Raw genomic sequence first — 25,615 nt, 5'->3', positions numbered from 1 at the left:
GGAAAAACACCGTGTGGTTTAACCACGCGACAGAATATTATTCAGCCAAAAAAGGAATGCAGCTCTGACCCATGTCACAACATGGAAGAACCCTGAAAACCTTATGCCCAGTGAAGAAAGCCAGACCCACGAGGACAGATATTGCACAATTCCATTCACGTGAAACGTCCAGAACAGGCAAATCCACAGAGGTAGGAAGTGGATTAGAGGTTGCTGGGGCTGGGAGGGAGAGGAATGGGGGTGACTGCTAATGGGTAGGGGCCTTCTTTTTGGAGCAATGGAATGTTCTAGATTTGACTGTGGTGATGGCCGAACAACTCTGTGGCTGTACCCAGAAGCACTGAATTACACACTTTAAATGGGTGAATCTTATGGCATGTGAATCATATCTCACTAAAGACGTTTCAGAAACATTAATTCCAGTTTTTGACTCGGAGAGGGAGTCTTGCAGGCGGCCTTAACCTGGCGAACGCGCCTGTGCTGGGCGAGCTGGCTTCTGTCCACGCACCTGGTTCCCACAGCCCTGGGCGAGTGGCATGGCCAGCTCAGCGGCTGTGATGGACCCTGACTGCGGCGTACACAAGACAGAAACAGCCTGGGCCTGAGCAGCGGCAGGGCCCACAGGGAAGCCGTGGGGGGTCAGGGACCCAGCTCCCAGTGTGGGGGACTGCCCCCCCTCCCGTATTAGCCTGGGGGACCTGGTCACCACCAGCCAGGGCTGAAGGCATGCCCCTCCCTCAAGGGCATGGCCAGGATGTGCACATGTCACTCCCACCCGCCCTCTGGGCCAGAAATTACTCATGGGGCCACCCTCAGCTGTAGGGAGTCTGGGTCACGTGTCCAGCCTAAAGTCCATCACCAAAGGCTGTTCTCCCGAGACGTGTGGCTCCGACCCCCCCAGTGCCCTTGACCTTGAGAGTATTCCAGGGACCAGCGTGACTCAAGTCTGGCGCATTGGCATCAAAATCCAGCAGCTGGTGGCGCTGGTGCTGCTGTTGCCTGGATCAGGGGTGGGATGATTCCAGTTCAAGGTGCAGCAGACCATCGCACTTAGGTCCCAAGTCCCCATGGATTCCCAGCAGAGCCCACCGGAAGCTGGACAGCCTCCCGGCTCAGGTCCACAGCCACACGCAGAAACCATCAGGTTGGTGCTGGGATCTCCCGACACAGTGTCACTCTGGGCTTCAGCTCCTCCGAGGGCCGGTACGAGGGTTTGCCCACATCACTCTAGGAGTTTCCCCCTCTGCCCAAAGTGCCATGCTCAGGGCAGCAGCTGAAAATTCCCTCTCCCCTCTTCCTCTGTGTCCCCCACAACCCCACTGTCCGCAGCCCCCGGGCAGCTCCCTCGCTGCCACCACTCCCTCTGTCCTTCCTCCTCCCCGCGGCCCCCCAGCTCTCTGACACCCACGTCACTCCTCCTGCCCGGCCCCTCTCTCCTTTGATGACTTTTCCCTTGAGGGGCAGCACCAAAGCCCCCGCCTCACCACACATTTATAACCCCTCTCAGCTCTCCTCCCAACTCGATTGTCCCCAGAGCCTCCAGGGGTTGCAGATGAACCAGGGTTGGGAGGCCCGGCCAGCTGTCGACCCACGACCCATGCCGCCCTTCTCCCTCACCCTCGTGGGTTAGTTAAGTGCGTCCTATAAAGCTTGGTTGCCCAGGAGGCGACCATGGGACACAGTCCTGGCCAGCGAGAGGGAAGAGGAAGCTGCTGGGTGAGTGACGGGAGCCAAGTGCTGCTGGTGGGCAGTGCGGACAGGCTGGCACGGCCTTTGGCTCTCGGGCCCCCACCCCGTGTCCTGCACGGATGCGGGCACAGCGCCTGGAGGTGCGGGAGTGATGTGCCTGCGAGGATGGAAACCGCTCCCTGAGGCCAGCGGAGCGGGAGGAGGGAAGGAGCCCGACTCGGGGACGCCCTGCTCGGAGCCTGCCTCCCGAGCCCTTGCTGGGTGAGAAGTCCTCCCCTGTGGGTCTCTGTCCCACGTGGCCCCAGGCAGTCGAAACTGATGCCCCGAGACCCGTCTCTGAGGCAACTGCTGCTCCCAGACTCCCTTCTGACGCCTGTATCCCCAGCAAGGCCCTTTGCCTCTCTGTCTCCCATAAACAGCAGGACCAGCCCCCTGCGCCCTGGTGTCCACCGTTCCCCCGGGAATGCCCTCCTCTTTCTCCCCGTAGAGCCAGACAGGGGGCTCCTGCCCCGGGAGCCTGCTGGCCAAATGCTCCACCTTGGGAACCTAGGCTACCCAGAGGGTTGGCAAAGCAGCCAGAGAGAGAAAGGCTTACACGGGTCTTTAAAATAAGACGAACGAATATTATTCACCCTTCAAAAGGAAGGGAATTCATGCTACAACGTGGATGAACCTTGAGGACTTCAGGCTCAGTTGAATAAGCCAGTCACAAAAGGACTAATCCTGTCTGATTCCACTCCCAGGAGGTCCCTGCAGGAGTCACATCCATAGAGACAGGAAGTAGACGGTGGGCATCAGGGGCTGGGGGAGGGGAGGGGGTGAGCGTTTCATGGCGGCAGCGTTTTGGTTTGGGAGGATGAACAAGTTCTGGAGGTGGATGGTGGTGATGGTCGCAGAACAACGCGAATGTGCTTAACGCCCCTGAGCTGTGCACTTAGACATGGCTAAGACGGTAGATTTTATGTATGTTTTACTACATTAAAAAAAAAAGACAAAGAAAGTCTTGTACCAATAATCTGACTAATGATTAGCTCCAGTGTTCTCCCCAGACAGTTTGGAAACCAGGCCTCTGTTTAACCAGGAAGGGCTGCTAGCAGGACCTTGGGACTAGTGGTCCCACCCGGGAGAACCGGGCCCGTAACGTCTTATCAGGCTTATGGGGCATCGACCCTTGCCACCTTTGGAGAACAGGGGTTGCTGGGTGTCCACCCCATGCCCAGCTCCCTCTAGAAGTCGGGCTTGTAGGAGCCCTGAAATACCCTCAACACTGAGCAGCATTGTCTTGCTGGCAGCCAGTGGGCTGCCTCCCACCAACCATGGTGTCCGAATCTTTGGCCATAGCACCATCTGTGAGGAGGGAAGGGCAGCCCCTTCTCTTGACGGACCCCCAGGTCCTGCTGGTCTCTTCTTGGGGGAGGTCTTGCTCCTCGTGCCTCTATAGGTGGGGCTTAGTGGAGAGTCATGGGTGGGGCTCCCCTTCAAAAGGTGGCCTGGACCCACAGATTCATCAGATGGCTGAGGGGCACCATCACCTTCGCAGGAGGCTTAGGGCCAAGAGGACAGGACAGCTGGCGAGTGCACTGAGCCAGGTGGCTCTGGACACGCGGCTGCACTAAGCTCTTCTTTTGGGGGAGGGGTGCGGCTGAGAGCCCCTGTTGTCCTGCGGGGCTGCGGGCTCTCCTGGCTGCTGAGGCCATCGGGAGGGACTAGACTCCGGGAAGCACCTGGGGCACTTGGGGAGCCCCTCCCAGGACCTGGCTCCAGTCCCAGATTAGTGAAGGGCCTTTGTCCCTGATCTTGTGTCCCAGCAGGCCCCAAAGCCCCGCCCCAGCCCATGGATTACACTCTGCCTGCTGCCCACTGGCTCACCCCTCGTCTGGTGCACCCGCCCGCGAGCTCCTCCTCTCCTGGGACAAGACCCACAGTGCAGCTCTTGCGTGCACACACAGTGGACGCAGCACATCACTTCCGCCCTCCTCTGCTCAAATGTCACCCCCAGAGGCCTCCGACCACCTGCCCAAGACAGCCTCCCTCCACTCTCCTCCTCTCACCCATGACCTGGTGTCCTGAGGGGCCAAGTCTGGGGGTCTGTGGGGTCCAATGCACAACCTAACTCCTAGCTCTGCAACTCACTGGCCACTGTGTGGCCCTAGACACTTCCCTGGGACCAATTTTCTTCATCTGAACTTCTTAGGATTGTGAGCTTAAAGGGAGGTAATACAAGTAAAAATAGTTTAAAGCCCCTAGCTCACACCACATACAAGAATAACTCAAAATGGACCAAAGACCTAAATTTAAGAGCTAAAACTATAAAACTCTTAGGAAAAAGCATAGGGGTAAATCTTCATGATCTTGGATTTGGCAATGAATTCTTAGATAATGATACCAAAAGCATGAGCAACAAAAGAAAAACATTTTTGACTTCATCAAAATTAAAAACTTTTGCGCATCAAAGGACACTAACAAGAGAGTGAAAAGACGACCCACAGAATGGGAGAAAATATTTGCAAATCATGTATCTGATAAGAGATCAATACCTAGAATATATAAAGAGCTCCTATGGCTCTTTAAATAAAAAAACAAAAAACCCAATTAAAAAATGGGCAAGGATTTGAACAGACATTTCTCCAAAGAAGACGTACAAAAGACCAATAAGCACATGAAAAGATGCCCCAAATCATTAGTCATTGGAAAAATGCAATTGAAATCCACAATGAGATACCACTTCACATCCACTAGGATGACTTTTAGTTTAAAAAAAAGAAAATGAGAAGATACCCCAAGTGTTTGGTGAGGATGTGGGGAAATTGGAATCCATGTGCTTTGCTAGTGGGAATGTAAAATAGTGCAGCCACTGTGGAAAATAGTTTGTTTCTCCAAAGACCAAAAAGAATCGAAAACAGGGACTCAAACGGATACTTTTACACTAATGTTCATAACAGCATTATTCGCAGTCGCCAAAAGGTGGAAACAAACCAGGTGTCCATCAATAGATGAACAGATAAACGAAATGTGATGTGTTCATACAATGGAATATTATTCAGCCACAAAACGGAATGAAATTCTGACACAGGCTACAAGGATAAACCTTGAAAGTATGCTCAGTGAAATAAGCCAGCCACAAAAGGACACATACTGTATGATTCCACTTACATGAAATAAATGGAATAGGCAAATTCATAGAGACAGAAAGTAGAGAAGTTACCGGGACCTGGTGGGGGGCGGGAACGGGCGCGGGTGGTTGCTTAGCGGATACAGGCTGTTCTAGGCGGGAGGAAATGGTTTTGGAAACAGTGGTGGCTGTTACACAGTGTTGTGAATGTGAGGCCACTGAATCGTACACATCAAAATGGTTACAATGAAACATTTTACTCCATGTGTACTTTACCGCAGTAAACAGAAGTGCCTGTCCCACAGCCCCGAGCCCTCGGTGCTGAGTGACAGGAACAAAATCTCCTGCCTGGAAGGAGGTTGCACCCGTGTTGGCGAGACAGACAGCAAGCAGGGTAGATCAGTAAACCACACACGCGTTAAACGGTGCCAAGGGCGGAGCAGAACAGAGAGCGGCGGCAGGCAGCGGGAGCCCAGGCGGACGCGGGGCAGTGAGACGCAGAGGGCGGCCTGCGAGCGCCGAGGAGCGCGGCGCCCGGGGCGTCCCGGACCCGGCGCAGCTGTGCCGAGGTCTGCAGGAGCCGCCCGCTCAGGCCACGGGAGGCCGAGGGGGCTGTGAGGGTGTGGGAGGGGGTCTGGGCCCTGCTGCCAGAGGAAGGAGCTGAGACCAGGGGGAGGGGTTGCTGGCTAGTCCGGGGGCGCCAGGAGGGAGGGGAGTCACGGTCTGCGTATGTGTGGAAGATGGTTCCAACATAGCTGATAGATTGGCAGGGAGGAGGGCTGGGGCAAGGGGAGGGTGAAGGCGGGGAGGCCCCTACAGCCCCCAAGTGCCCCCCGCCTTGCTCTCTGCCCCCTCCTCCAGTTCACTCCCCCGGACTCCGCCCACCAGGACCGCATCCTACAGCCTTCCGAAGTCCCTTGCCCCTTGTGTCCACCAGCTCACACGCCGCGGCCTCCGCTGTGGTCACTGTGAACACCCTGGACCTCCCCTCTCCATGGGTCTCACTTGGATAAAGTCTACCTGACCCCGTCTGACCCGGGCCACTGAGCGCGGCTGGGGACAGACTCTGGACAGACTCACTGAGCACCCACCAGCCGTCAGGGCCGGATGTCCACTGCCCCTCGGCTCCCGAGGCCGCGTCCCGCTCTGTACCCACTGTCCTCAGCCCCCCATGCCACCACGGGGTGCCGTGGTGTTTTGGGTCCCGCCCTCTCCCTGCCTCCTTTTCGTGTGCCTGTTGGCATCTGTATGTCTTCTTTGGGAAAATGTTTATTCAGCGCCTCTGCCCATTTTTAATGGGATTCTTTGTTTTTTCACTGTGGTGTTGTATGAGTTCTTTTTTTTTTTTTTTTTTTTTTTATTAACATATTTCCATACAAATACAAATATAAGATTTTTAGAAATTTCATGTAATGTCTGAAACATTTATATTAACATATTTCCATACAAATACAAAATGTATGAGTTCTTTACACATTTTGGATATTAACCCCTTATCAGATATATGATTTGCAAATATTTTCTTTCATTCAGTAGGTTGTCTTTTCATTTTATTGATAGTTCCCTCTGCTGGGCGAAAGCTTTTTAGTTTGACGTGGTCCCACTTGTTTATTTTTGCTTTTGTTGCCTTTGCTTTTGGTGTCAACCCCAGAAAATCATTACCAGACTGATGTCAAGGAACTTACTGTAGCCTCTGTTTTCTTCTAGGAGTTTTATGGCTTCAGGTCTTAGGTTCATGTCTTCAATTCATTCTGAGTTACTTTTTGTGAATGCTGTAAGACAGTGGTCCAGTTTCATTCTTTTGCATGTATCTGTCCAGTTTTCCCAACACCTTTCATTGAAGAGACTGTCTCCATTGTGTATTCTTGGCTCTTTTATCACAAATTAATTGACCATTTATGTGTGGGTTTGTTTCTGGGCTTTCTATTCTGTCTCATTGAAAATAGGGTAATCAAAAGTTTTGATTACTATAGCTTTGTAATACAGTTTAAAATCTGAAAGAAGTGATGTCTCCAGCTTTGTTCTTCTTTTTCAAGATTGCTTTGGCTCTTCAAGGTCTTTGGTGGTTCCATACTAATTTTAGGATTGTTTGTTCTATTTCTGTGAAAAATGTCATTGGAAATTTGATAGGGATTGCATTGACTCTGTAGATTGCTTTGGGTAATATATTTTAACAAAATTAACCCTTCTCATCCATGAGCACGGAATATCTTTCCATTAACTTGTGTCCTCTTCAATTTCTTTCATCACTGTCTTTCAGTGTAAATATATTTCACGTCCTTGGTTAAATGTATTCCTAGGTATTTTATTCTTTTTAAAATTAGTTTGCTAATATTTTTGAGGATTTTTATATCTATGTTCATCCTTTTTCATTTCATTCTCGAAATTGGTTATTTGTATCCTTTCTTTTTTTTTTGAACAGTTATACCTGGAGTGTGTCAATTAATTATTTTAAAGAAAAGAACATTTTTTTTCAATTTTTGGCTTTGTTAATCCTTTCTATTGTATATGTATTTTCTATTTTTATTAATTTTTGCTCTCATATTTATTATTTTATTACTCATACTTTCCTGGAATTTAATTTGCTGCTTTTTCACCTAAATTCTTGAGAATGCCTGGATCATTTGTTTTCAGTTTTTCTTCTTTTGTAATGTGTATATTTAAAACCATAAATTTCACTCAAGGCATGAATTTAACTGTATACTACAAGTTTTTATATGCTGTATTATTGTTATTTTTCATCTTAAAATGTGTTTTTTCACATAGTCTTTTTTTTTTCTTACACAACCCTAAAGGGGTTTACTCACTGCCATGCAAAAACAAGACATGGGCTGGATTTGACTCACAGGCCACAGTTTGCCAACCCCTGAGACAGTATGTAGTTTTTTGAGCCTGGGTTCTTTCACTCAGCACAATGCATGTGAGATGCAACCATGTGGTTGTGTCTTGGTAGTTTGTTCCTTTTCATTGTTGAGTAGTATCTCATTGTGTGGATTTTATATGATGCTTTTTAACTTGGTTTGTTCATTTAATAACCATTATGTTTTGGATCTCTTTTCGTGCTAGTGTGTATAAATATATCTCATTCTTTTTACCTTCATCATTGTTGCCCGTGGTACAGATGTACAAGTGCTTTAACCAGGGCCCTATGAATAAACATTGGATTAGTCCCATTTCCCCTACTATAAAGAGTGCTGTAGGAAACAACCTGATGCATGAAAATTGTTACGTGCAGATCAGGAAGTTATGCACCTCACTTCTACTCAGAATCACGTAGCCAATCCTAACAGCAGGAAGGAGTGGGAAATGTAGTCTAGCCGGGTGCCGGGGAGACAGGAACGGGGAATCTGGAGCACGACCAGCAGTCTTGGCTGCGCTACTCGTCCGTGTGTCCTGCTGAGCTTTCTATTGTCACGTGCATGGCTTATATATAATTATATATAAATATACATACACCCTCATATATATGTTATATATAAATTATATATTTATTTTATATAAAATTATATATAAACATATGTATATAAACATATATAAACATACACACACACTCCCCCATGGGAAACTACTTTATAACCTAGAATACAGTGCTTATTTGCAGTTTCTTTTGCCTTTATTCTTACAGACTCCACTCATTTTTTAAAAAATATTTATGTATTTATTTATTGTTTGCTGTGTCTGGTCTTGGTTGCGGCGTGAGGGCTCCTCATTGTGGGGCGCCGGCTTCTCTCTAGTTGTGGCGCCCAGGCTCAGCAGTTGCGGCACGTGGGCTTAGTTGCCAAGCGCCATGTGGGATCTTTGTTCCCCAACCAGGGATTGAATCCGCATCACCTGCATTGGAAGGTGGATTCGTAACCACTGGACCACCAGGGAAGTCCCAGACTCCACTCATTTCTGAAGTTACTTAAGTCACCATCTTTTCCCCACTCCTTTTCCGGAGATTCTTTCATACATATGTAATATGGTTAGATTCTTTCATGACATATACTGCATTAGTCCTTGGATCCCCTGACATCCCAAGTGGTATTTTTAGTTTGCAGACATCAATGTTCACTCTTTGTGCTGTAAAGTTCTATGAATTTTGACAGGTGCATAATGTTGTATATCTACCTGGTGCCCAGATCCTGGTTTCTAGTGCCATTCACCAATAAAAGGTACCAGGGTTCCTTGGCTTATTCTAGCACTGGGACAGAAAATATACAAGGTGAGTCTGGAGCATTTTACAGTGCCAGTAAGTAAGAAAGTGTTCAAAACAAATTTAAAAAATACCCCCCAAAACTCCACAATGAAAAGGGTATGCCAAAGGGACACAGAAGCCAAAAGAAAGAACTCCCAACACCAAATCTGGAAACATTTGAGCAACAAAATGAAGTAGTATTGATTATAATCCAAGGCATAAGACAAATACCCATGAGTCCATACTGATACGTCTGTGCCCTTGATAGTCTGTGCCCTTGACATGATGTGACGAGAAGGGTGCTTTACCTCTGTGGTCGTCCTCCCAAACCCCATAACCCCAGAGAATCCTGAGAAAAACAGGAGACAAGTTCCAATAGAGGGGTACCCTATGACATACCTGAACAGTTCTCTTCAAAACTGTCCAGGTCATCAAAGACAAGGAAAGCCTGCGAAACTGTCATAGCCCAGAGGAGCCTAAGCAGATGTGACGAGTGACTGTCACGTGGGGCCCTGGATAGGGTCCTGGAATAGGAAAAGGACATCAGAGGGAAACTGAGGAAATATGAATAAAGTATGGACTTTATTTACTTAATAATGTTGTATCAATATTGGTTCATTGATTGTGACAAGCGTAGCATACAGTTGTATTAGTCAGCGTTCTCCAGAGAAACAGAACTAACAGGATATAGATATGGATAGAGATTGATTATAAGGAATTGGCTCACATGATTATGGAGGCTGAGAAGTCCTGAGAGCTGCAGCTGGAGAGCTGGACTCAGGACACCTGACTGTTAGCTCCGTCCTGAGAGCCGGCAGGCTTGAAACCCTACAAGAGCTGATGTTTCCGTTGAGTCCGAAGGTAAGAAAAGACTGATGTCCCAGACGAAGCAGTTGGGCAGGAGTCGTCCCTCTCACTCATGGGAGGGGCAACTCTGTTCTCTTCAGTCCTCCGATTGGGCGAGGCTCACCCTCAGTTTGGAGGGCAACCTGCTTTACCCAGTCCGCCAAATGTTCATCTCCCCCAGAAACACCGTCACAGGTACACCCAGAACAATGTTTGATCAAATATTGGGCGTCATGGCCTAGCCAAGCTGACACATAAAATTAACCATCACACCAAGAGAACTGTGAAAATGCCCTATCGACTGGCACCAGTGTTTCTCTGTGAGCACGTCCCATATGAAGAGGGTAGAAGCTGAGTTTCAGAGGAGGGGCATGCAAAGCAGGGAAGGGGGAGGAAGGGGGCAGCCCGCCTCTCACAGAATCTCTACCCATGAGCTTCAGTTTCTGCAAAACCTAAGAAGTACTTAGTGGACGTGTGTTTTTGTAGATTAAAGGAGGGGGCTGAGTTTTGCAACCTGGATGAGATTTTAATTTTTTGAAAAGTGCTCATTTAGTTTTGAATGAAGTTATGAAGCATAAAGTTTTTATATGACATGAAAATGGTTCTCAAACTTGATTGTGCATCAGAATTCCCTGGGTGGGGGAACTTCTTATAACAGATGACTGGGACCACCCTGGAGTTTCTGATTTCTAACAAGTTCCCAGGTGAGGCTGCTGCTGCTGGTCTAGAGACCACACTTTGAGAACCTGCGTTTTATGTGGTGAAAATAGATTTCTAATGCGATAAAAATAAGATGCGAATGTTTGCATTTGTGTGCATTTTTTCTGGGTCCTTGATGCTAAAAATGCCTGCTGCAGAGGGCTGTGCCACACGGTCAGTGCCTTTCTTCAAGAGCTTCTGTGGTTCCGAGTGTGGACACAGGGTGGTGCCACGTGCCCACAGTGTCCACCCCAGACCTTCCAGGTGGCTTCGCAGCTTTGCAGGGGAGGGTGTGCACGGTGGCTGGTCTACACCCCCATCCCCGCCTCTCCCCACCCATGGGCAGCAGGGACAGGTCTAGGGTCTAGATCTAGATCACAGCTGGGTCCATGGATATGTGCTGAGGATGAACGGGGGACACTTCTGTCCACCAGAGCCCTGGGGAGCTCTTGCGAACCCTAACCTGTCCAGGACAGGCCAGAATAGGCCTGGCTGGCCCCAAGCCCTGTTCCGTCTCCGTGGCTCAGTTTGTCCAGCTGTTACAGGGGCCCTCGTCCCCACCCTGCACCCCCAGGGCCTTTCACTACCTTGTTCAACGTGACCGCCACTTGGCCACCACCGCTTTCTCCATGGGGCACATCGTTTTCTTTCCAGGAAAAGGCAGACCCCAGCGGAGAAGGCTGGTCCAGTACACAGGGCTGCACTCTTGGGGGGGGGGTCAGCACGGCCGTGGGCATGGGGGAGAGGCTGGGCCAGGCTTCCCACCCCTGTCAGCCTGGGTGTGGGTGCAGGCAGCAGGGATCTTGCAGAGTTTGGTTCTGGGGACTAAAAACCCGGCTGGGGTGTGGCCTGAAGCTGACCGCCATGGGTGGTAGGAGCCCCAGACGCTGCATGGATGGGAGGCGAGCAGGGCAGGCTTGTGCTTGGAAAGGTTGGTGGGAGGCGGACGCGAAGGGGCTGGAGCTGGCGTGGCTAGGCTGAGCACAGGCCTGCGAAGTCTCTCTCCCCTGGAGGGCGGCCCCTAGCTCCCGGTCCTGGTCCTCACTCGGGCCTCACCCATCAGCCCTGCGCTGGCCAGGGACTTGCTGGCTAGACTGGGGCTGACGCCCCGGAGCACAGCGGGCACTCTGCTGCCCGCCCCCCGCCCCCTGCCTACACGCCCACCCCACTCAAGCCGGGATGGGTGGAGGAGGCCTCCCTCAGAGCCAGGCCTGCGCGAGGGGGCGGGAGGGCTTATCTGTGAAAGAAGAAACTCCGCAGGCCGGGTGACTGACCCTCTCATCCACAGCCTTATCCCCAACTGGACCCCAAAGCTCTAATCAAAGGTTCAGGCGGAAGGGATTATTCGAGAGGAAGGGGAGAGCCCCCCACAGCCTGGGGCTGGCAACGAGGCCCAGCGTGGCTGGAACTAACATTCAGGACACACTCCCACCTCCGGCCTCCCAGGACTTGGCTCCTTCCTGGGAAATCAAGTCACAGGACGACAGTCAGGCTGGGGCCCTGGAAGCGGGGCTGGGAGCCCAGAAGCGAGTCCCGCGTTTAGAACGAGTGTGGCTTCTGGGGAAGAGCAAGGTAAGACGATGTCCCTTGCGGAATGTAGTCACATCGCCGATTCGCCGGCAGACCGACTAGGGTGTGATCATCCTTCGTGAGGATGGAGACTGTGGCCGAGTCTGGGGGCTTCGGACTGATGTGGTGGTCGTGTCCTGCTGCCGCCTGGCTCCTGGGCTCGGCCCGACGCTGATGTGGTCTGGAGACAGCTGAGGAGCACGCTCCGGGAAGTGGCCTTCATCACTCTCACCGGTAACCTTAGTCATTCTGATGGCGGAGTGTGATCCCGCAGTTTCCTGTCGTGTCTGATTCAACCCTGCACTCCTCCAACGTAACCCCATGCCTGGCATAGAGCCAAGGCTCCACCCAGCCCCCTAGCTGCCCACCTGCCCATCCATCCATCCAACACTGACTGAAAACCTGCCCTAGGCCCCAAAGACTCCGTGGTGAACACACCAGTCCCTGACCCTGTGGGGCTGACACACCAGCTAAAACAAGACACGTCTGAGGAGATGTCATTTGATCAGGGCCTGCATGACCTGAAAACACATGAAAACATGAGGGAAGGGCTCCCAGGCTAAGGCACCAGCATCGGGTGGAGAGGGGCCACAGCAGGGATTGGGCCTGGAGGCTGCTGGTCTGAGGCCCCTTCTCTCCCAGTTCCAAGCAGGTCTCCTTCTGCCAAGCCCTGTGACAGGAAGGGACAGCTGCGGCTGCCTCCTTGAGCTATAAAAAGCCCCAACAAGCAAGCGAGCAGAGGCCACACCAAGCGCACACTGGAACTTCACTGGGCTAGGGAGAAGCTCGGCCCCGCAAGCATGCTGAGGTTGGCCCCTGCCGTCAGGCTGCTGAAAGCACCCCTGGGGGGCTGGGTGGCCCCCAAGGCACGCATCTCTGCCAAGCCGGCCAGAACACCCACTTCTCCAATGGTAGGTCCCACCAAGGCAGTGGGGCATGGGGGTGCGGGGGTGGGGGGGTGGCCTGACCCGGGCAGGGGTAGTGGGCAGTCCTGAGATGTTCTCAGGATGAGGTGGGTTTGGGGCAGGACACAGAGGGGATAGGGGTGTCCTCTCAGGCCTGCTTGTAGAGGGGATCCTGGTGCTGGGTCTCAGTCCCTTGGCTGGAACAGTGTCCCAAGTCCAATAAAGGGGTCCCTCCAGCCATCGCCTGCAGGCCAGACTCCCAAGGCAGCCTGCAGAGTCAGCTGGGGGGTGGGAGGCTCTCTGTTCTCAGGCCCCTACTTGCCGTCTGGCAAACAGTGGTGCTGACGGCTGGGCTTGGAGGGCGCTCAGTGCATCTCGTTTACCACCCGTTAAAGGGGAAGAGTGGGCTGCTTTGAGGGTCCGTGAGAGTACAGGTGAAAATGCAAACCTGTGACCCTGGAGCTCCAGGAGAGTCAACAACTCTCTCTATTTTAAGCATAAACAAACCAAGGTCTAGAAGGTCATCTCCCAAGGTCATAAGACTAGGACTGAACACAGCCTACTGTCCCTGTTCTGGCAACGTCGCTCTGAAACCTCTGGGAGTGAAAGTCAAAGGGAAGGATTGGGCTCCAACCTGGCGTCTGATTCACTTGGGGGAGGGGTGGGGCGACTGGTCCAGGCTGTTTCAGGAAGAAACAATGCAGGTGAAATATAGCTGGCGCTTCAGAGCCTGGCTCTGAGGGTGCAGCCACTGAGAAAGAACGCAGGGTGCCAGGTGGGATGGCCTCTGAATACATGCATGCATGTGTGCTCATATGCGCGTGAGTGAGCGCACACACACACGGAATCCCACCCAGGCTTTCAAACAGGACCACCACTCAGAGAAAGGGCCCTGGACTTGTTCCAAGCAACTTAACACACGCCTGACACGCAGTCCGCAGGTGACCAGAAGGGAGGGTGCACGTAACGCCTGGTGGGAAGGAGTTCAAGGTCCAGGCACAGGCCAGGCTCTTGGGCAGGGGGTGGGGCTGTGATGAGAGGCCCCACCTACAGACTGGAGCCCAGCAGGCTGTCCTCCCTCATGACCGCAGGGGTCACTGCTCACACCTCGCAGGCCTCTCCACCTGACACCCGGTAAGTCTGTCTGGGGCAGACGGTGTGAACACGGCTGGGCCGAGGGTCCAACGGGTGCCAAGGGGGCAGGGCAGCCTGTCTAGCTCTCCACGCTGCTCTGGTTTGGCCCCAGGTTCAGAGGCAGGCAGCCTGGGCCTAGTGGACTCATGTGCGTTTTCTCAACCCAGGAGCAGGCCATCGGGCTCTCTGTGTTGTTCCTCGGCTTCCTGATTCCTGCAGGCTGGGTCCTGTACCACCTGGAGAGCTACAAGAAGAGCTCCATAGCATGAGGGCTCCACAGTCACGGCTCCAGGCACAGACTCAAGATCGGATTAAACCCATCCTTCCTCCTAACGTTTCCTTGGTGATTCTTTGTGTATGTGCATCTCCACCCTGCACCGCCCGCCCCGACGCCCGGCACCCGGCTGTCTGAGGGCTGGTTCCTGTCAGCGCCCGGGCACTCAGGCCACAGAAGCTGCCAGCTAGGTGGCAACGGGGTAGACACCTGTCAGAAGGAATAGACACCACGTCTCTCTGAGCGACAAGAAAGGCAGGACTCGCTTCCTCGGCCGCCGTGCCCACCGCCCTCCGCTCTGGCTCTGCCCTGTGCCCTGTGTGGGCAGGGATGCCCCTTCCTCAGAGTAGAGGGTGAGGAAAACCAAGGTCAAATCCCCACCAAGCCCTCCCTAGGTTCCACCTCCTGCTTTTTCATCACTTCAGGCATAGGCTTGACCTGGGCGCTAAGCCTAAGGAGACAGAACCACGAAAAGGACAGAGCAAGGCATTAGTTATAGAAACATTCTCAAACCACGTTGGAAAACACGTCCACACAGGTGATGTAATGGAGGCTAACCCTGGAGTGGGCCCCCTGCACACTAGGGCTGCCCCTTCTGACTCCGGGAGCGGGGGGCCCACACTCCTGCTACCTCGTCACTGAGCCCGGCGGCTCCTCCCCACTGCAGGCTACGGAGACACCCACAAAGCAGGCGTCTGCCTGTGGCTGGGCGCCCCCATCGATGACAGTCCTCTGTGACAGTCTTCACAGCACGAACAACAGTCCCTGCTCCAAACTGAATCCCACCCCCCACCCCCCCACAATTAAACGCAGGTCTTCTCAGCTGCCAGTTTTACCAGCCGTGAAACACCTCCCCACAGACAGGGCAGCGCAGGGCAGGGGAGACTAGGTGAGGATGTCGTGGGCCTGATGCTCCACCAGCATCTCCATGCTCTTCACGTCGGTGCACCAGAACTCCAGGCGGTCCTTCATCCCCTTGATCTGAGGGCAAACCAGGACACACGTGTCTTAAGGCCCTTGGCAATCACAGCACCTGACGGGGCAGTCCTAAATTTCCAGCTAATCCTTTAGGGTAGCATTAATAAAAAGGACATCAGAGCTGGGAAAGCGGGGTGTGTGAGATGGGATTATCCCAGCCAATTCTTACCAGAAGGACATGAGGAAAAACTTGCATGAAAGAAAACAGGCAAGAATAGAGGAAATCCAGAGGATTAAATTTCCAGCAAATATAAATAAGATGGATATGAGCTCAGATCACGGAACCAGGAAAGTACTTGATCGGAGCACCAATTTAAAGATTAAAAGGCATCACCAGCACGACCAGCACTGCTGTCACAATACGCTTTAAACGCAGGGTTCAAATCTCAAGCTTGCACTAAATTAGGTTCTTTGAAAAGCCCTTATAGTCCCTAGAGCAGTAATTCATTCTCTGAAATCTCTTGTCTAATGATGCTTTCTTCCTAAATGGCTTCCATCCAGATGAAACTAAGGCAGCACAGATACAACCCAAAACACCCACGAAGTTGAACCATGTATTTCAAGCACATCACCTGCTGCAAATCCAGCACGCGGGGCTGCACCCAGGTCATGTGAACGCGCTTATCCACCTCGTCAATACTGCCTCTCACCAGCCCCACCGAGAGGGCCTTCATCACCAGCAGCTCCACCTGTGCAGAGGGGGGATCGTGTAAGACACCCTGGTGCCAGCACGCACGCGCCTGTGGACCCCGCCAGCCATGAAACGCAAGGGGAACAAGGGGCAGTTTCTGTCTGTGGTCTGAGTCTGGGGGCAGCAGGCTCACACAGGAGTCCTGACTGCCCCCGAGGAGCAGCTTTGCTGCTGCGACATCCCGAGTCTAAGAACTTTATACCTCATTCACGGTGATTTTCGCACTCTTGGCAATTTCTTCAAAAGTGAGTTGTCTATGATTGGCAGGTCGTGTGAAAGTCATCTGAAAAAAAGTTTTGTTTATTAACTATTTTTCCATAAAAAGATTGTCAGAGAACTGATTGATAAGGATATGTCTGTCAATACTTGCTCTGAAAATACAGATCTTATCAGTACCACACATACTAAAATTTTCTTAATATTAGTCATATATCTTATCTCACTAAGCTTTCAATTCCTAGATAAGAAGGTGAAATACGCTTTATGGTAGTTTGCTACAATAGTCACTGTTCGTTTCCCAAACAAGTACTTGAGGCTGCCATGTGCCAGGGCTGTACCTAGAGCTGGGGATTCCGTGGGGAACTAGAAACACAAGGTCCCTTTTCTCAAGAAGCCTAAATTCTAGTGTGGGAAACCGGATGAGCATGCAGACAAAGAACGGCAAGTGCAATGAGGGGGCAGCTCCCGCAGCGCAGGTGGTTGGGGGATACCTCTCTGAGGCGGCGTCATCTAAGCTGAGAGCCAAACACAAACTAAAAAAGCAAGTGGGGGCAGAGGAAGAGGAAGAGGAAAGGTGCTGGAGAGGGTGCGGGCCAGGAGAGCTAGCGGCCCAGCTCCGGCTGCGCCTGAGGGCCTGGAAGTGGGCGGGGCCTCGCTTACCTCCATGAGACACAGCAACTGGATTTTCCTCAGAAGCTGGGCCTCGCTGGCTGCTAAATCAGGCTGCAAAGCGAAACGGTACCAGTTACCTGACCTGGCTTTGAAATTCTTTCTACAGCCGTCAACTGAACAAAAAGAAACTGGGCAGGTCCAAACACTTTAGATCACTGAGGCTCATTGTTCGCTTCAAGTGATGTGAACTTCACTTTTCTCAGGAAATCATTAGAAGAAGGCCTTCTTCTAATGCTTAGTTGAAGGCCTAAGGATTTTTCAAGACAAGGAGTTTACAAGGTAAGACTTGTGCTGCTGTCACAAACACCAGGGAGCGGGCCCACGGGGTGTATGTGGGCGTTGCAAGAGGACTCTCGCGCGAGGAAAGGCAGGGAGGGCACAGCCGATGCCCGAGCGGGTCTGGGTGCAGTGCCTGCTCAGCCAGCTCGGGGTCAATGGGGCCGCCGAGGAACACACTGCTGAAGTTCCGGACACTTGTTCTCAACTGAAAGCGCAAGTTAGTAATCCGTCACAAAAAGCAGCATTGTCATGAGAACCACAATGCACCTCTGCACAACCTGTACAACCTCCTTGCAGCTGGGTCTAAAGGTTACTTGCTGAGCACAGAGCCAAACCGTGGAGAGCGGCTTCCCTGATTCAATGTTTAGTAGCTCAGACCCCGACACGGGCAGCCCTGACAGCGGCACCTCTGCTACGGCCGTGGACGAGTCAAGCGCTTCAGAAAGGGCCCCTCCCCCAGCACGAGCTCTTGCTGCCTGGCCAGACACCGCTGGCAAGCACCTCCCAAGTTCCCACTCCTCCTGACATCTCCGTGCCAGCCGTCTTTCTTTCTGAGTGGCACACCTTCCCGAGATGCCGACACACAGGCCTCGTTAGGCTGGCTGCATCTGCTTTCTGCCTCTTCACAGCCCACTGTTATCTACTCTGTGCCCTTATGTGTCAGTCCTACAAGTTCACCTTGAACTTTGAGAAGATGGAAAGTTCCAGAAAAGTACAAAGACTATAACACAACCACAATTCCTATCACCACTAACATTTTAGTAATTATTTGCTTCTAATAATTTCATTTAAAAAGAGTAACCTTCCTGTTAAACTTCAAATCCTTGTCAAGTGCTCTCCTCACTGAGTCCCACTCAACGCAGGCTCCTTCCCCCATGCAGACCCCTCTCCCCCCGCTCCCCGCCCCACGATCTCCCTGTTCCCGTCACTCACTCACTCTGGCCCCACGTGCCCTAGCTCACTTTGCCGACACGCTGAAAGCTTCCTCTCCCTCTGCTAAACACGCCCTTCCATACTCGTCACTAGCTACTTCCCACTCGTTCCTAAGGTCACACACAGAGCAGTCCTGCTCTGGGGAGGCTTCCGGTGACACCCCCTCCACCCAACACAGGCGAAGCTCTCTCTGCTTGTGGCCCTGAGCGCGGCCACAGCAACCGAGGCCACAGCAACCGAGGCCACAGTAACCGAGCTACCACAGCAACCGAGCTACCACAGCAACTGAGGCCACAGCAACCGAGGCCACAGTAACCGAGCTACCACAGCAGCACATCAGCGACCGAGCCACCTGCTCGATGACAGCAAAGTGGCGGGTAGAGGGAAGGCGCTCAACAGACGGCAGACACACGAGCTCCACGGGGGCTCCGCCAGCCCCGCCGGTGACTGACCTGCTGGCCCCAGGCGGTCTTCAGAGTCTGGAATCGCTCTACGTTGCCGCTGTTAAAGGCATAGAGGGTGTCAATCAGCCACTGCCGGTCAGTGTTCCTCAGCGACTCCAGCACGGGGTGCATGAGCTGTGAGGACGGAGACGGTCAGCTGACAGAAAGCCACAGTCTCCCCCGTGTTCAGGAATCTGTACCCCAGGTCCACGTACCAGCTCTCCGAAGTTGAAGACCCCCTCACCAAGGAGTCCCGCCAGGCCCAGCGTGAAAGCTCTCTCCTGCTGCTCAGACACTGCGGCGACAACACGGCTCCAGTTACACGCCAGCCACGAGACTCAGTCCTGTCTGGCTTTAGAAATCTCACAGAAAATGTAAAGACACTGTTCTGTGTGATGGTTTATTACAAAGCCCTAAGATTAGGCATCTCTTTTAAAGTACTGGATTGACTTAGGTTATACCTGGAACCATATAAATGGCTTTTGTGGGAAAGGCATTCATTGCTTATTTTTACCGAACTATATATGAATCTACTGACATTTTCAGCCTGTCTACTGCCTGGCAGGGGGGCTCCTCATCCCCCTGGCCTGCCACGGGAAGCAGCACCACTTCTTATTTATCTCCGAGCCACCACATTTAGCCTCTTTTGACTAGAACTCTGTTCCCTTATTCTCTTGACACATTAGTTGCTTTTCCCAATATATTTTGTTCCCTTATACTCTTGACCACATTTGTTGCTTTTTCCAATATATTTTCCTTGAGATGCAGCAATTAAAACTCTACTAACAATTTTAGGAGTTGCTGGTCCCCTTAGCTTCAACAGTATACTGTGAAAAACATCTAAAATGTGCTGAAATTGGCTAAATTTCTTTTCTAAACACATATTCCTTGCACTTTTCCCAAAAGTCACTGCTCACTTTTCTTTCCACCCTCAAACCCTTGAAAATTCCATAATTTATTCCCCTGGGTCCAGCATTTCAGTTTTTACAACAAGAGTCCCAGGTTCAGGGATCTCACCGTGCCCTCCGTCCTGCGAGGGCTTAAGGCACCCACATCACTGTCCTGCTCACAGAGGCCTCTGGCTCAGAGAACAAAGGGACCTGGAGAAGGGGCAGTAAAGGGGCTACGAGGCGCGAGCCTCATTTTCACCTGAATTAAACGCTGAAGACAAATACAATGCAGAAACGAAGCTTAAACAACTCTTCCCACCACATGGACTTTCTTCTAAAAGGAATGAACATGTCTGAATAATTCCTGAGATCGGCTGCCTCAGGCATGTCACAGCTGCTATGTCGTGTGAGTGAGCTCCTCGTGTGACACGGACTTTTTGGCCACGTTACCTGGCAGATCCTTGATGTCAACACAGCCCAGAAACCGCAGCGCATCTTTGTAGTAGGATGCGTGGTTTCCGATTGTTTGATAGTATTTACTGGAGAGGTCGTAGAAACGACTGTGAACAGATGTCACCCCAGGGAGGTTATTGAGCATTTCTTCAACATCTTCAATTGTTTCCTACACACAGGAAGTGAGATTGCGTTTCTTAGTAACTTGAAACATTTTTCAAGTAACATATGACAAGATGAAAAGCAAAAGCCACAAATGACTGATAAATTTGACTACGTTAAAATGGAAAACTTCAGTTCATCCAAAACACAGATAAAAGAACAAAGACAAGCTATAGACTATGAAAAGATATTTAAAGCACATGCAACCCATAGGGGAATATGACCAAGGCTAAGTAAAAAACTCTTAAAAATCAAGAGAAGATAAGCAACACAGAAAAATGGGCAAAAGAAAAGATAAAACGGGCAATTTATAGAAGTGGAGACATGAGCAGAGTGGTCAATAAACCACCAGTAATCAAGAAATGTAAAGTACACTTTCAGTGAGATACCATCTCATCTCACCACATCAGTACGAACTGAGCAGCCTGAAAATACCAAGCGTTGAAGGTGTGGAGCTTCGGGAGTGCCTGTATGACGCACTGACCACATAAGCTGGTCTGCTATCCATATTCACACCTATCCCCAAAATTACACTAAAATGAAAGTAAGAAAGGCATAAACACAGACAGGAATCTTCAACAATGATAATTAGGAAGCAGAGAGGGCTGGGTCAATGGTGAGCGGCGAGAACCCACGTGCTGTGGACCACTGGAGGCCGTGTGGGCTCCTGCTGGATGGGCGTGCTGTGGTCACACAGGGGAGAACTCTGTTTAAGGGCAACAGGCATCGTGTCAACAACTTATTCTTAAGTGGTTTTGAAAAGAAAAAAAAAACCACACACACACAGAACGACAAGGCAAAGTGGTGAAATGTCAACAATGGGAGTCTGAGGTAAGGGTAGAGGAGAGTTCTTTTGCTATTTTTGCAACTTTCTTGTAATCTAAAATTATTTAAAAATAAATAGTTAAACAAGAAAAATAGGATTTTTGCCCCCTACAACTTTAAACAACGATAAACCTGTACTGCAGCAATCTCACCTTTGTAACTTGTAGGTCCCCGATATTTAATTTTAGAGCTCCAATTGCGGTTTTACACAGGATCACTGCCTCATCGCTACTTTTCACCTGAAGAATCAGAAACAAGGGAGCCTCAGAACTGTGGGCAGTAGACTAACAAGGAAGGTATCTGAACACTGATTTAACCTGCAGGACTACAGACACACTGGTCTCTAGAGTTGTGACAGTGAGCACAGACACAAACTATAAGTCAAACATATTTTAAAAGATCTGGCTCAAACTTCACATTTACCTTCTCACGAGTCTTTTCCAGAAAAGTAAGAGCCACATTAGGATCTAGAAAAGAGAGAACAAAGTCAGAAGAACCACCAACAGAGTATCTTTACAGATTAGTTTCTACCAACCAGGACATTTTTAGGTGGGATAATCTTTAGGTTTAGACCATAAAATACAAAACTTAGAATTTTACGTTTTCTACTGAAATACAAAAGTTCAAATAACTTATACTTCAAGATCATTTAAATTACCATTAGGATCTGTTCCTTTATGAAACAAAGTGAGACTCACCAGTCATCTGTCTAACTACATGAAGAATGATTTCTACCAGGGACAAAGGATTCACCCTGAAATAAAAACCACATCTTTGAGTGTCAACAAATATCAATGTATCCATTTTCAAAAACAAAAACTGACAAAAGAGTTTTACCTGTGTTCAAATTCACTGATGAAGTTTTCATAAAGCTGTGGAACCAAAACATGGAGAGTAATTACAGGACGTCTTTCACTCGGCAAAAGCAGAACTTCAGACACTACCATGATGCCCATCACGCAGTAGGCACTGCATAAATGTTTGCTGAATGACGGAAGACCCATATTGGGGCTTATTAAGTTCACATAAACGATCACCAATAAATTACTGAAGAAAGCTACGGGTTTTTTTTTTGGCTTTGGGAATTAGAACCCTGCCCTGTGAGAATCTCCTGAAGACCAACTTCTCTATTCGTCCTCCAAAGTATGCTGAGTAAAACAGACTATCAGTTTGAAAGGTTCACTAACCTGACAGATGTTAGAAGGTTGCAGGCTAATTACGTCCCATTATCAAATACCTTAGCCATGCAGCAAACATTTGAGCACTTACTCAGACCCTTTGCTAGGCACTACAGACACAGAATGTATAAGACAAAAGCTGAGCTTTTACGGAGCTTCTGGCCTAGTAAAGAGAGACTTGCAAACAAATAAGTGACAACGCTGTGAGTTAAAAAGCAAGGAAAAAAGCACATAGCTGGATCAGCCAATGAGAGAGGTTGCAAATATTCTGCTATGAGTAGAAAGTGACTTAAAGACAAGAAGCCAAAGAAGAGAGATGAACAATTATGAATTATCCATAACTATGATACAGAACCTTAGGGAACAAATATTAAGACAGCTCTAATTTATCATTTTCCCACATATTCCAAAAGACAGCATGCCCAGCAAAATCTCCAGGCTTACAGATGATTACAAGTTGCTTTGAGCAGTACAATGTCAAACTGGTAGATACAAACCACAAGAAAATCTTAGAAGCCCAGATGGTGGAATAACAAAGTGGTAAGCTTCACTGTGAGCACATATAAAGTAATGTATTCAGGGCAAATAATTCAAACTATCATTATGAACTAGCTTGCAGTTCCAATGCATGAATCAGTTCCTCTGATTCATCCAGATTCCGAGAGAAAGACAACAAGGAGAGATGTCAGGAAAGACTTCGAAGAGTAGGCTACCAGTGAACAAATCTGGGCTGGGGGTGGGTTTGTCAGGAGATCTGGGAACGGCTGGGGCACAGAGTGTATTTTTCTGTTGACAAAATTCTAGAAGTGCTCTATTACAGAGGCAGCATGATACCAAGCAGCATTCCCCCTCCAGGCCTCCTGTCCCCCAGGGAAGCACATCTTCCACGCTGCCCAGGACGAAGTGTTCGGGCAAACAAGCAGAGTCAGTGGGGGAGAGGGAAGAGGAGTGATGGCAGTTATGACAGTTGTCCACCTTCCCTGTGGTCCAGTGGTTGAGACTCCGCGTTCCCAATGCAGGGGGCCCGGGTTTGAACCCTGGTCAGGGAACTAGATCCCGAATGCCGCAGCTAAGAGCCCGCATGCTGCAACTAGATCTCGCACGTGGCAACGAAGATCCCTCGTGCCCCAACTAAAACCCAGCGTAGCCAAATAAATTAAAAAAAAAAAATCTATAAACAATAAGACACAGGGGCATGGTAAGAGAGAGCATTTCAGGTTGGGATTTCAGAAGAAGCCAGAATGTCTGTGTTTGAATCCTCTTCTGTCACTTATTAGCTGTGATCTATGGCAAGTCACTTAATCTCCTGGTGTCTGCCTCTACATCAAAAAAAACATAGGACAGAAATAGGACAGCAGTAGTACTTATCTCCCAACGTTGTTACAAGGAGTGAATGAGTAAATGTGTAAAGCACTCAGAACAAACGGCACCTGACAAAAAGAGGTGGCTGAATAAGCTTATTGTTATATATATTATTATTGTAAAGCCCACTTATTAAAAAGTACTTGAACACATTTATATACTCTGACCTAGCATGGCAAATCATTTACCTTAATGAGACCATCTCCTTGGGCAAAGCATGGGTCCTGCACAAAATCAAGCACCTGAAGTGTCAGCTGATGCCACAACCTGAAAAACACAAGGCTCTTAAGACCTATAACCTAGCATCAGTCACAGACATCTTCACCCTTGATGGTCCTATCAAATAACAAATACTAACCAGTCTCTACTGTGTAATACAAGAATGCTAAAGCAGATGCTTTTTAAAGCTGAGTTCTTTCCCTGGCTCTGCTACTCAATGGTTATGTCACCTTGAGATCACTTAACCTCTCTAAGACTCAGTTTCCTCCGCTATAAATGGAGAACACCTTTCCAGACTACCTCAAAGGGTTATTGAGAGGCTTGACTGGAAACAAGAACTCTGGGATCATACATACCTAATTGGAAATCCTGGCTCTTCTACCTATTAGTTGAGTATCTCAGGGAAGGAGCTTAAACTGAGCTTCAGCTTCCTCATCTTTAAACAGGATGAAGGACTGAATGAGCTAATACAGAAAGCCTCTAGAACAATGACATAGCACATTTGAAACCAAAGGCTAATTTCTAAGAGTGCAAATAAAATGCTCTGAAAAATACAAAGTACTACACACGCAATTATTTGCCAAAAACTAAGAATTTTCTCTCAAAAACTGCTAATAGCAGAAGGCTGCTGAACATCATGAAAACACACACTGAATATCCATGTGAGAGGCACTATGCTAAAGGCTAGGGCTGTTAACAGGGAGGTATTACAAGAGGTGTATTTTCCCATGGAACATCACTAAACCAATGCCAGCAACTCATTCTATTCATTTAAAAAGAGGTTATTGCTTAGCAACTGAGAATTTAATTGTTCTGAAATTCACCCTGTTTCTAAGCAAAACCAAACTCTGAGATCTCTCTAGGGGCACAAAGCCCAACATGAAATGCAATAAAAAGTATGGGCCATGGGAGAGGGGAGAAGTGGTTGCACCCCACCGTGTAACCAGAGGCAGAATCAACAGGGGAAAAAACCCACAAAACTGCACTGGCCTCTGGTTTATCTGTTCCAGACTGCCGAGAAAGATAACTGTAGGTACAGTGCCACTATGACAAAGCTAAGTACAAGACACCGGTATCTGTTATACAAAACGTATGGCAGCCTGACCCCGAAAGGGTGATTTGCTTGTTTGACTGGAATCAAGAGCTAAAATCACAGCCCTGAACCGTTTTCGTAAGACCAGAAGGAAGGGGAGTTTCGAAGCCTCAGTCACAGCCCCTCGGTCTGGAAGGCAGTGAACCCTAGATCCCAAAACCCAGCCTACGGCTCTCCTCCTCGGTCCTTGCGGGATGTCACCCCTCTCTCTCGTCGGCCCTGCCTTCCGGGTTCCTCAGCGCACCTCCTCGGTCTAGCCTGTCCCCACTCTCTCCACACGGGTCTGAGCGCCCTCAGTCCATCAAGGTCCCGGGCCCCCCCACGTCCCCACTCCGTGTCGCTCTCCTATCCCAGGACGCCCGGGTCCCCTTGGCTCGGCGCTCACTTCTTCGTGTAGAGCTCCTCCAGACGGTGCCACACGGCGGCCTGGCCGGGCCCGGAGCTCTGGCTCTGCTGTAAGAAGCCGGGTACGTCCTTCATGACGGGAGGAAGACCCCGGGACAACGGTACTGCGGACACGGCCGGGCCGCGGAGTAGGGCTGCCAGAAGTGCTCACTCACTTCCGGCGCCGCGTCGCGCGGGGCAGGCCGGGAACGCCATACGCGACGTGGGGCGCCCGCTGGTTGTCATGGTAACCGCGCCTAGTTCCTTCGGGCAGAGTTCTCCTCAGGGTTTGTACCGGAATCCCCTGGCAGCTGGCCGTGCTACTGTGGCGTTGAAGAGTACGGGCGCCTGGGTCGAACCAGCCATCGACTGGCTGTGTGGCCTCGGCCTTTGTGGCCCAATGTTCCCGATTCAAGTGGGATGATAACA

General features: G+C 50.2%; 1 protein-coding gene and 1 long non-coding RNA gene across 3 annotated transcripts; one reads left to right on the top strand and one right to left on the bottom strand.

The window, feature by feature from the left end:
* The first annotated feature begins 12,864 nt into the window (after positions 1-12,864).
* Positions 12,865-14,464, top strand: LOC309606212. The gene is made up of 2 exons (XR_014231704.1): positions 12,865-13,003; positions 14,299-14,464. It is a non-coding gene; the product is annotated as an uncharacterized lncRNA (long non-coding RNA).
* A 434-nt stretch (positions 14,465-14,898) lies between these two features.
* On the bottom strand, positions 14,899-25,383 carry PSMD13 (proteasome 26S subunit, non-ATPase 13). Of its 2 annotated transcripts, XM_082342999.1 has the most exons (13): positions 25,188-25,382; positions 23,679-23,757; positions 21,788-21,822; positions 21,649-21,704; positions 21,374-21,417; positions 21,103-21,189; positions 19,961-20,132; positions 18,836-18,915; positions 18,630-18,755; positions 16,954-17,016; positions 16,277-16,357; positions 15,956-16,072; positions 14,899-15,386 (listed from the first exon to the last, which is right to left on the bottom strand). In XM_082342999.1, the coding sequence occupies exons 1-13, from the start codon at positions 25,280-25,282 to the stop codon at positions 15,291-15,293; spliced, it is 1,131 nt and encodes a 376-aa protein (XP_082199125.1). In that variant the 5' UTR covers positions 25,283-25,382; the 3' UTR covers positions 14,899-15,290. The 2 variants fall into 2 exon arrangements, with proteins under 2 accessions (XP_082199125.1, XP_082199126.1); XM_082343000.1 differs by lacking the exon at positions 16,954-17,016 and having other exon boundaries at positions 25,188-25,383.
* Positions 25,384-25,615: the final 232 nt, after the last annotated feature.

Source organism: Balaenoptera borealis (assembly GCF_965194805.1).
Source record: "Balaenoptera borealis genome assembly, chromosome: 11".
In the NCBI taxonomy this organism is placed as follows: Eukaryota; Metazoa; Chordata; class Mammalia; order Artiodactyla; family Balaenopteridae; genus Balaenoptera; species Balaenoptera borealis.
Note: the sequence above shows the minus strand (reverse complement) of the source record. Positions and strands in the feature narration are given on the sequence as shown.

What these genes read in the sequence shown, in the direction of transcription:
- PSMD13 (XM_082342999.1), bottom strand. Translation starts at nt 25,282, where the DNA reads ATGAAGGACGTACCCGGCTTCTTACAGCAGAGCCAGAGCTCCGGGCCC. An exon ending in AAGGAGATGGTCTCATTAAG is followed by an intron (nt 21,823 to 23,678) that starts GTAAATGATTTG and finishes TTGGTTCCACAG; the next exon opens with CTTTATGAAAACTTCATCAG. An exon ending in CGAAAATCACCGTGAATGAG is followed by an intron (nt 16,073 to 16,276) that starts GTATAAAGTTCT and finishes CCCTCTGCACAG; the next exon opens with GTGGAGCTGCTGGTGATGAA.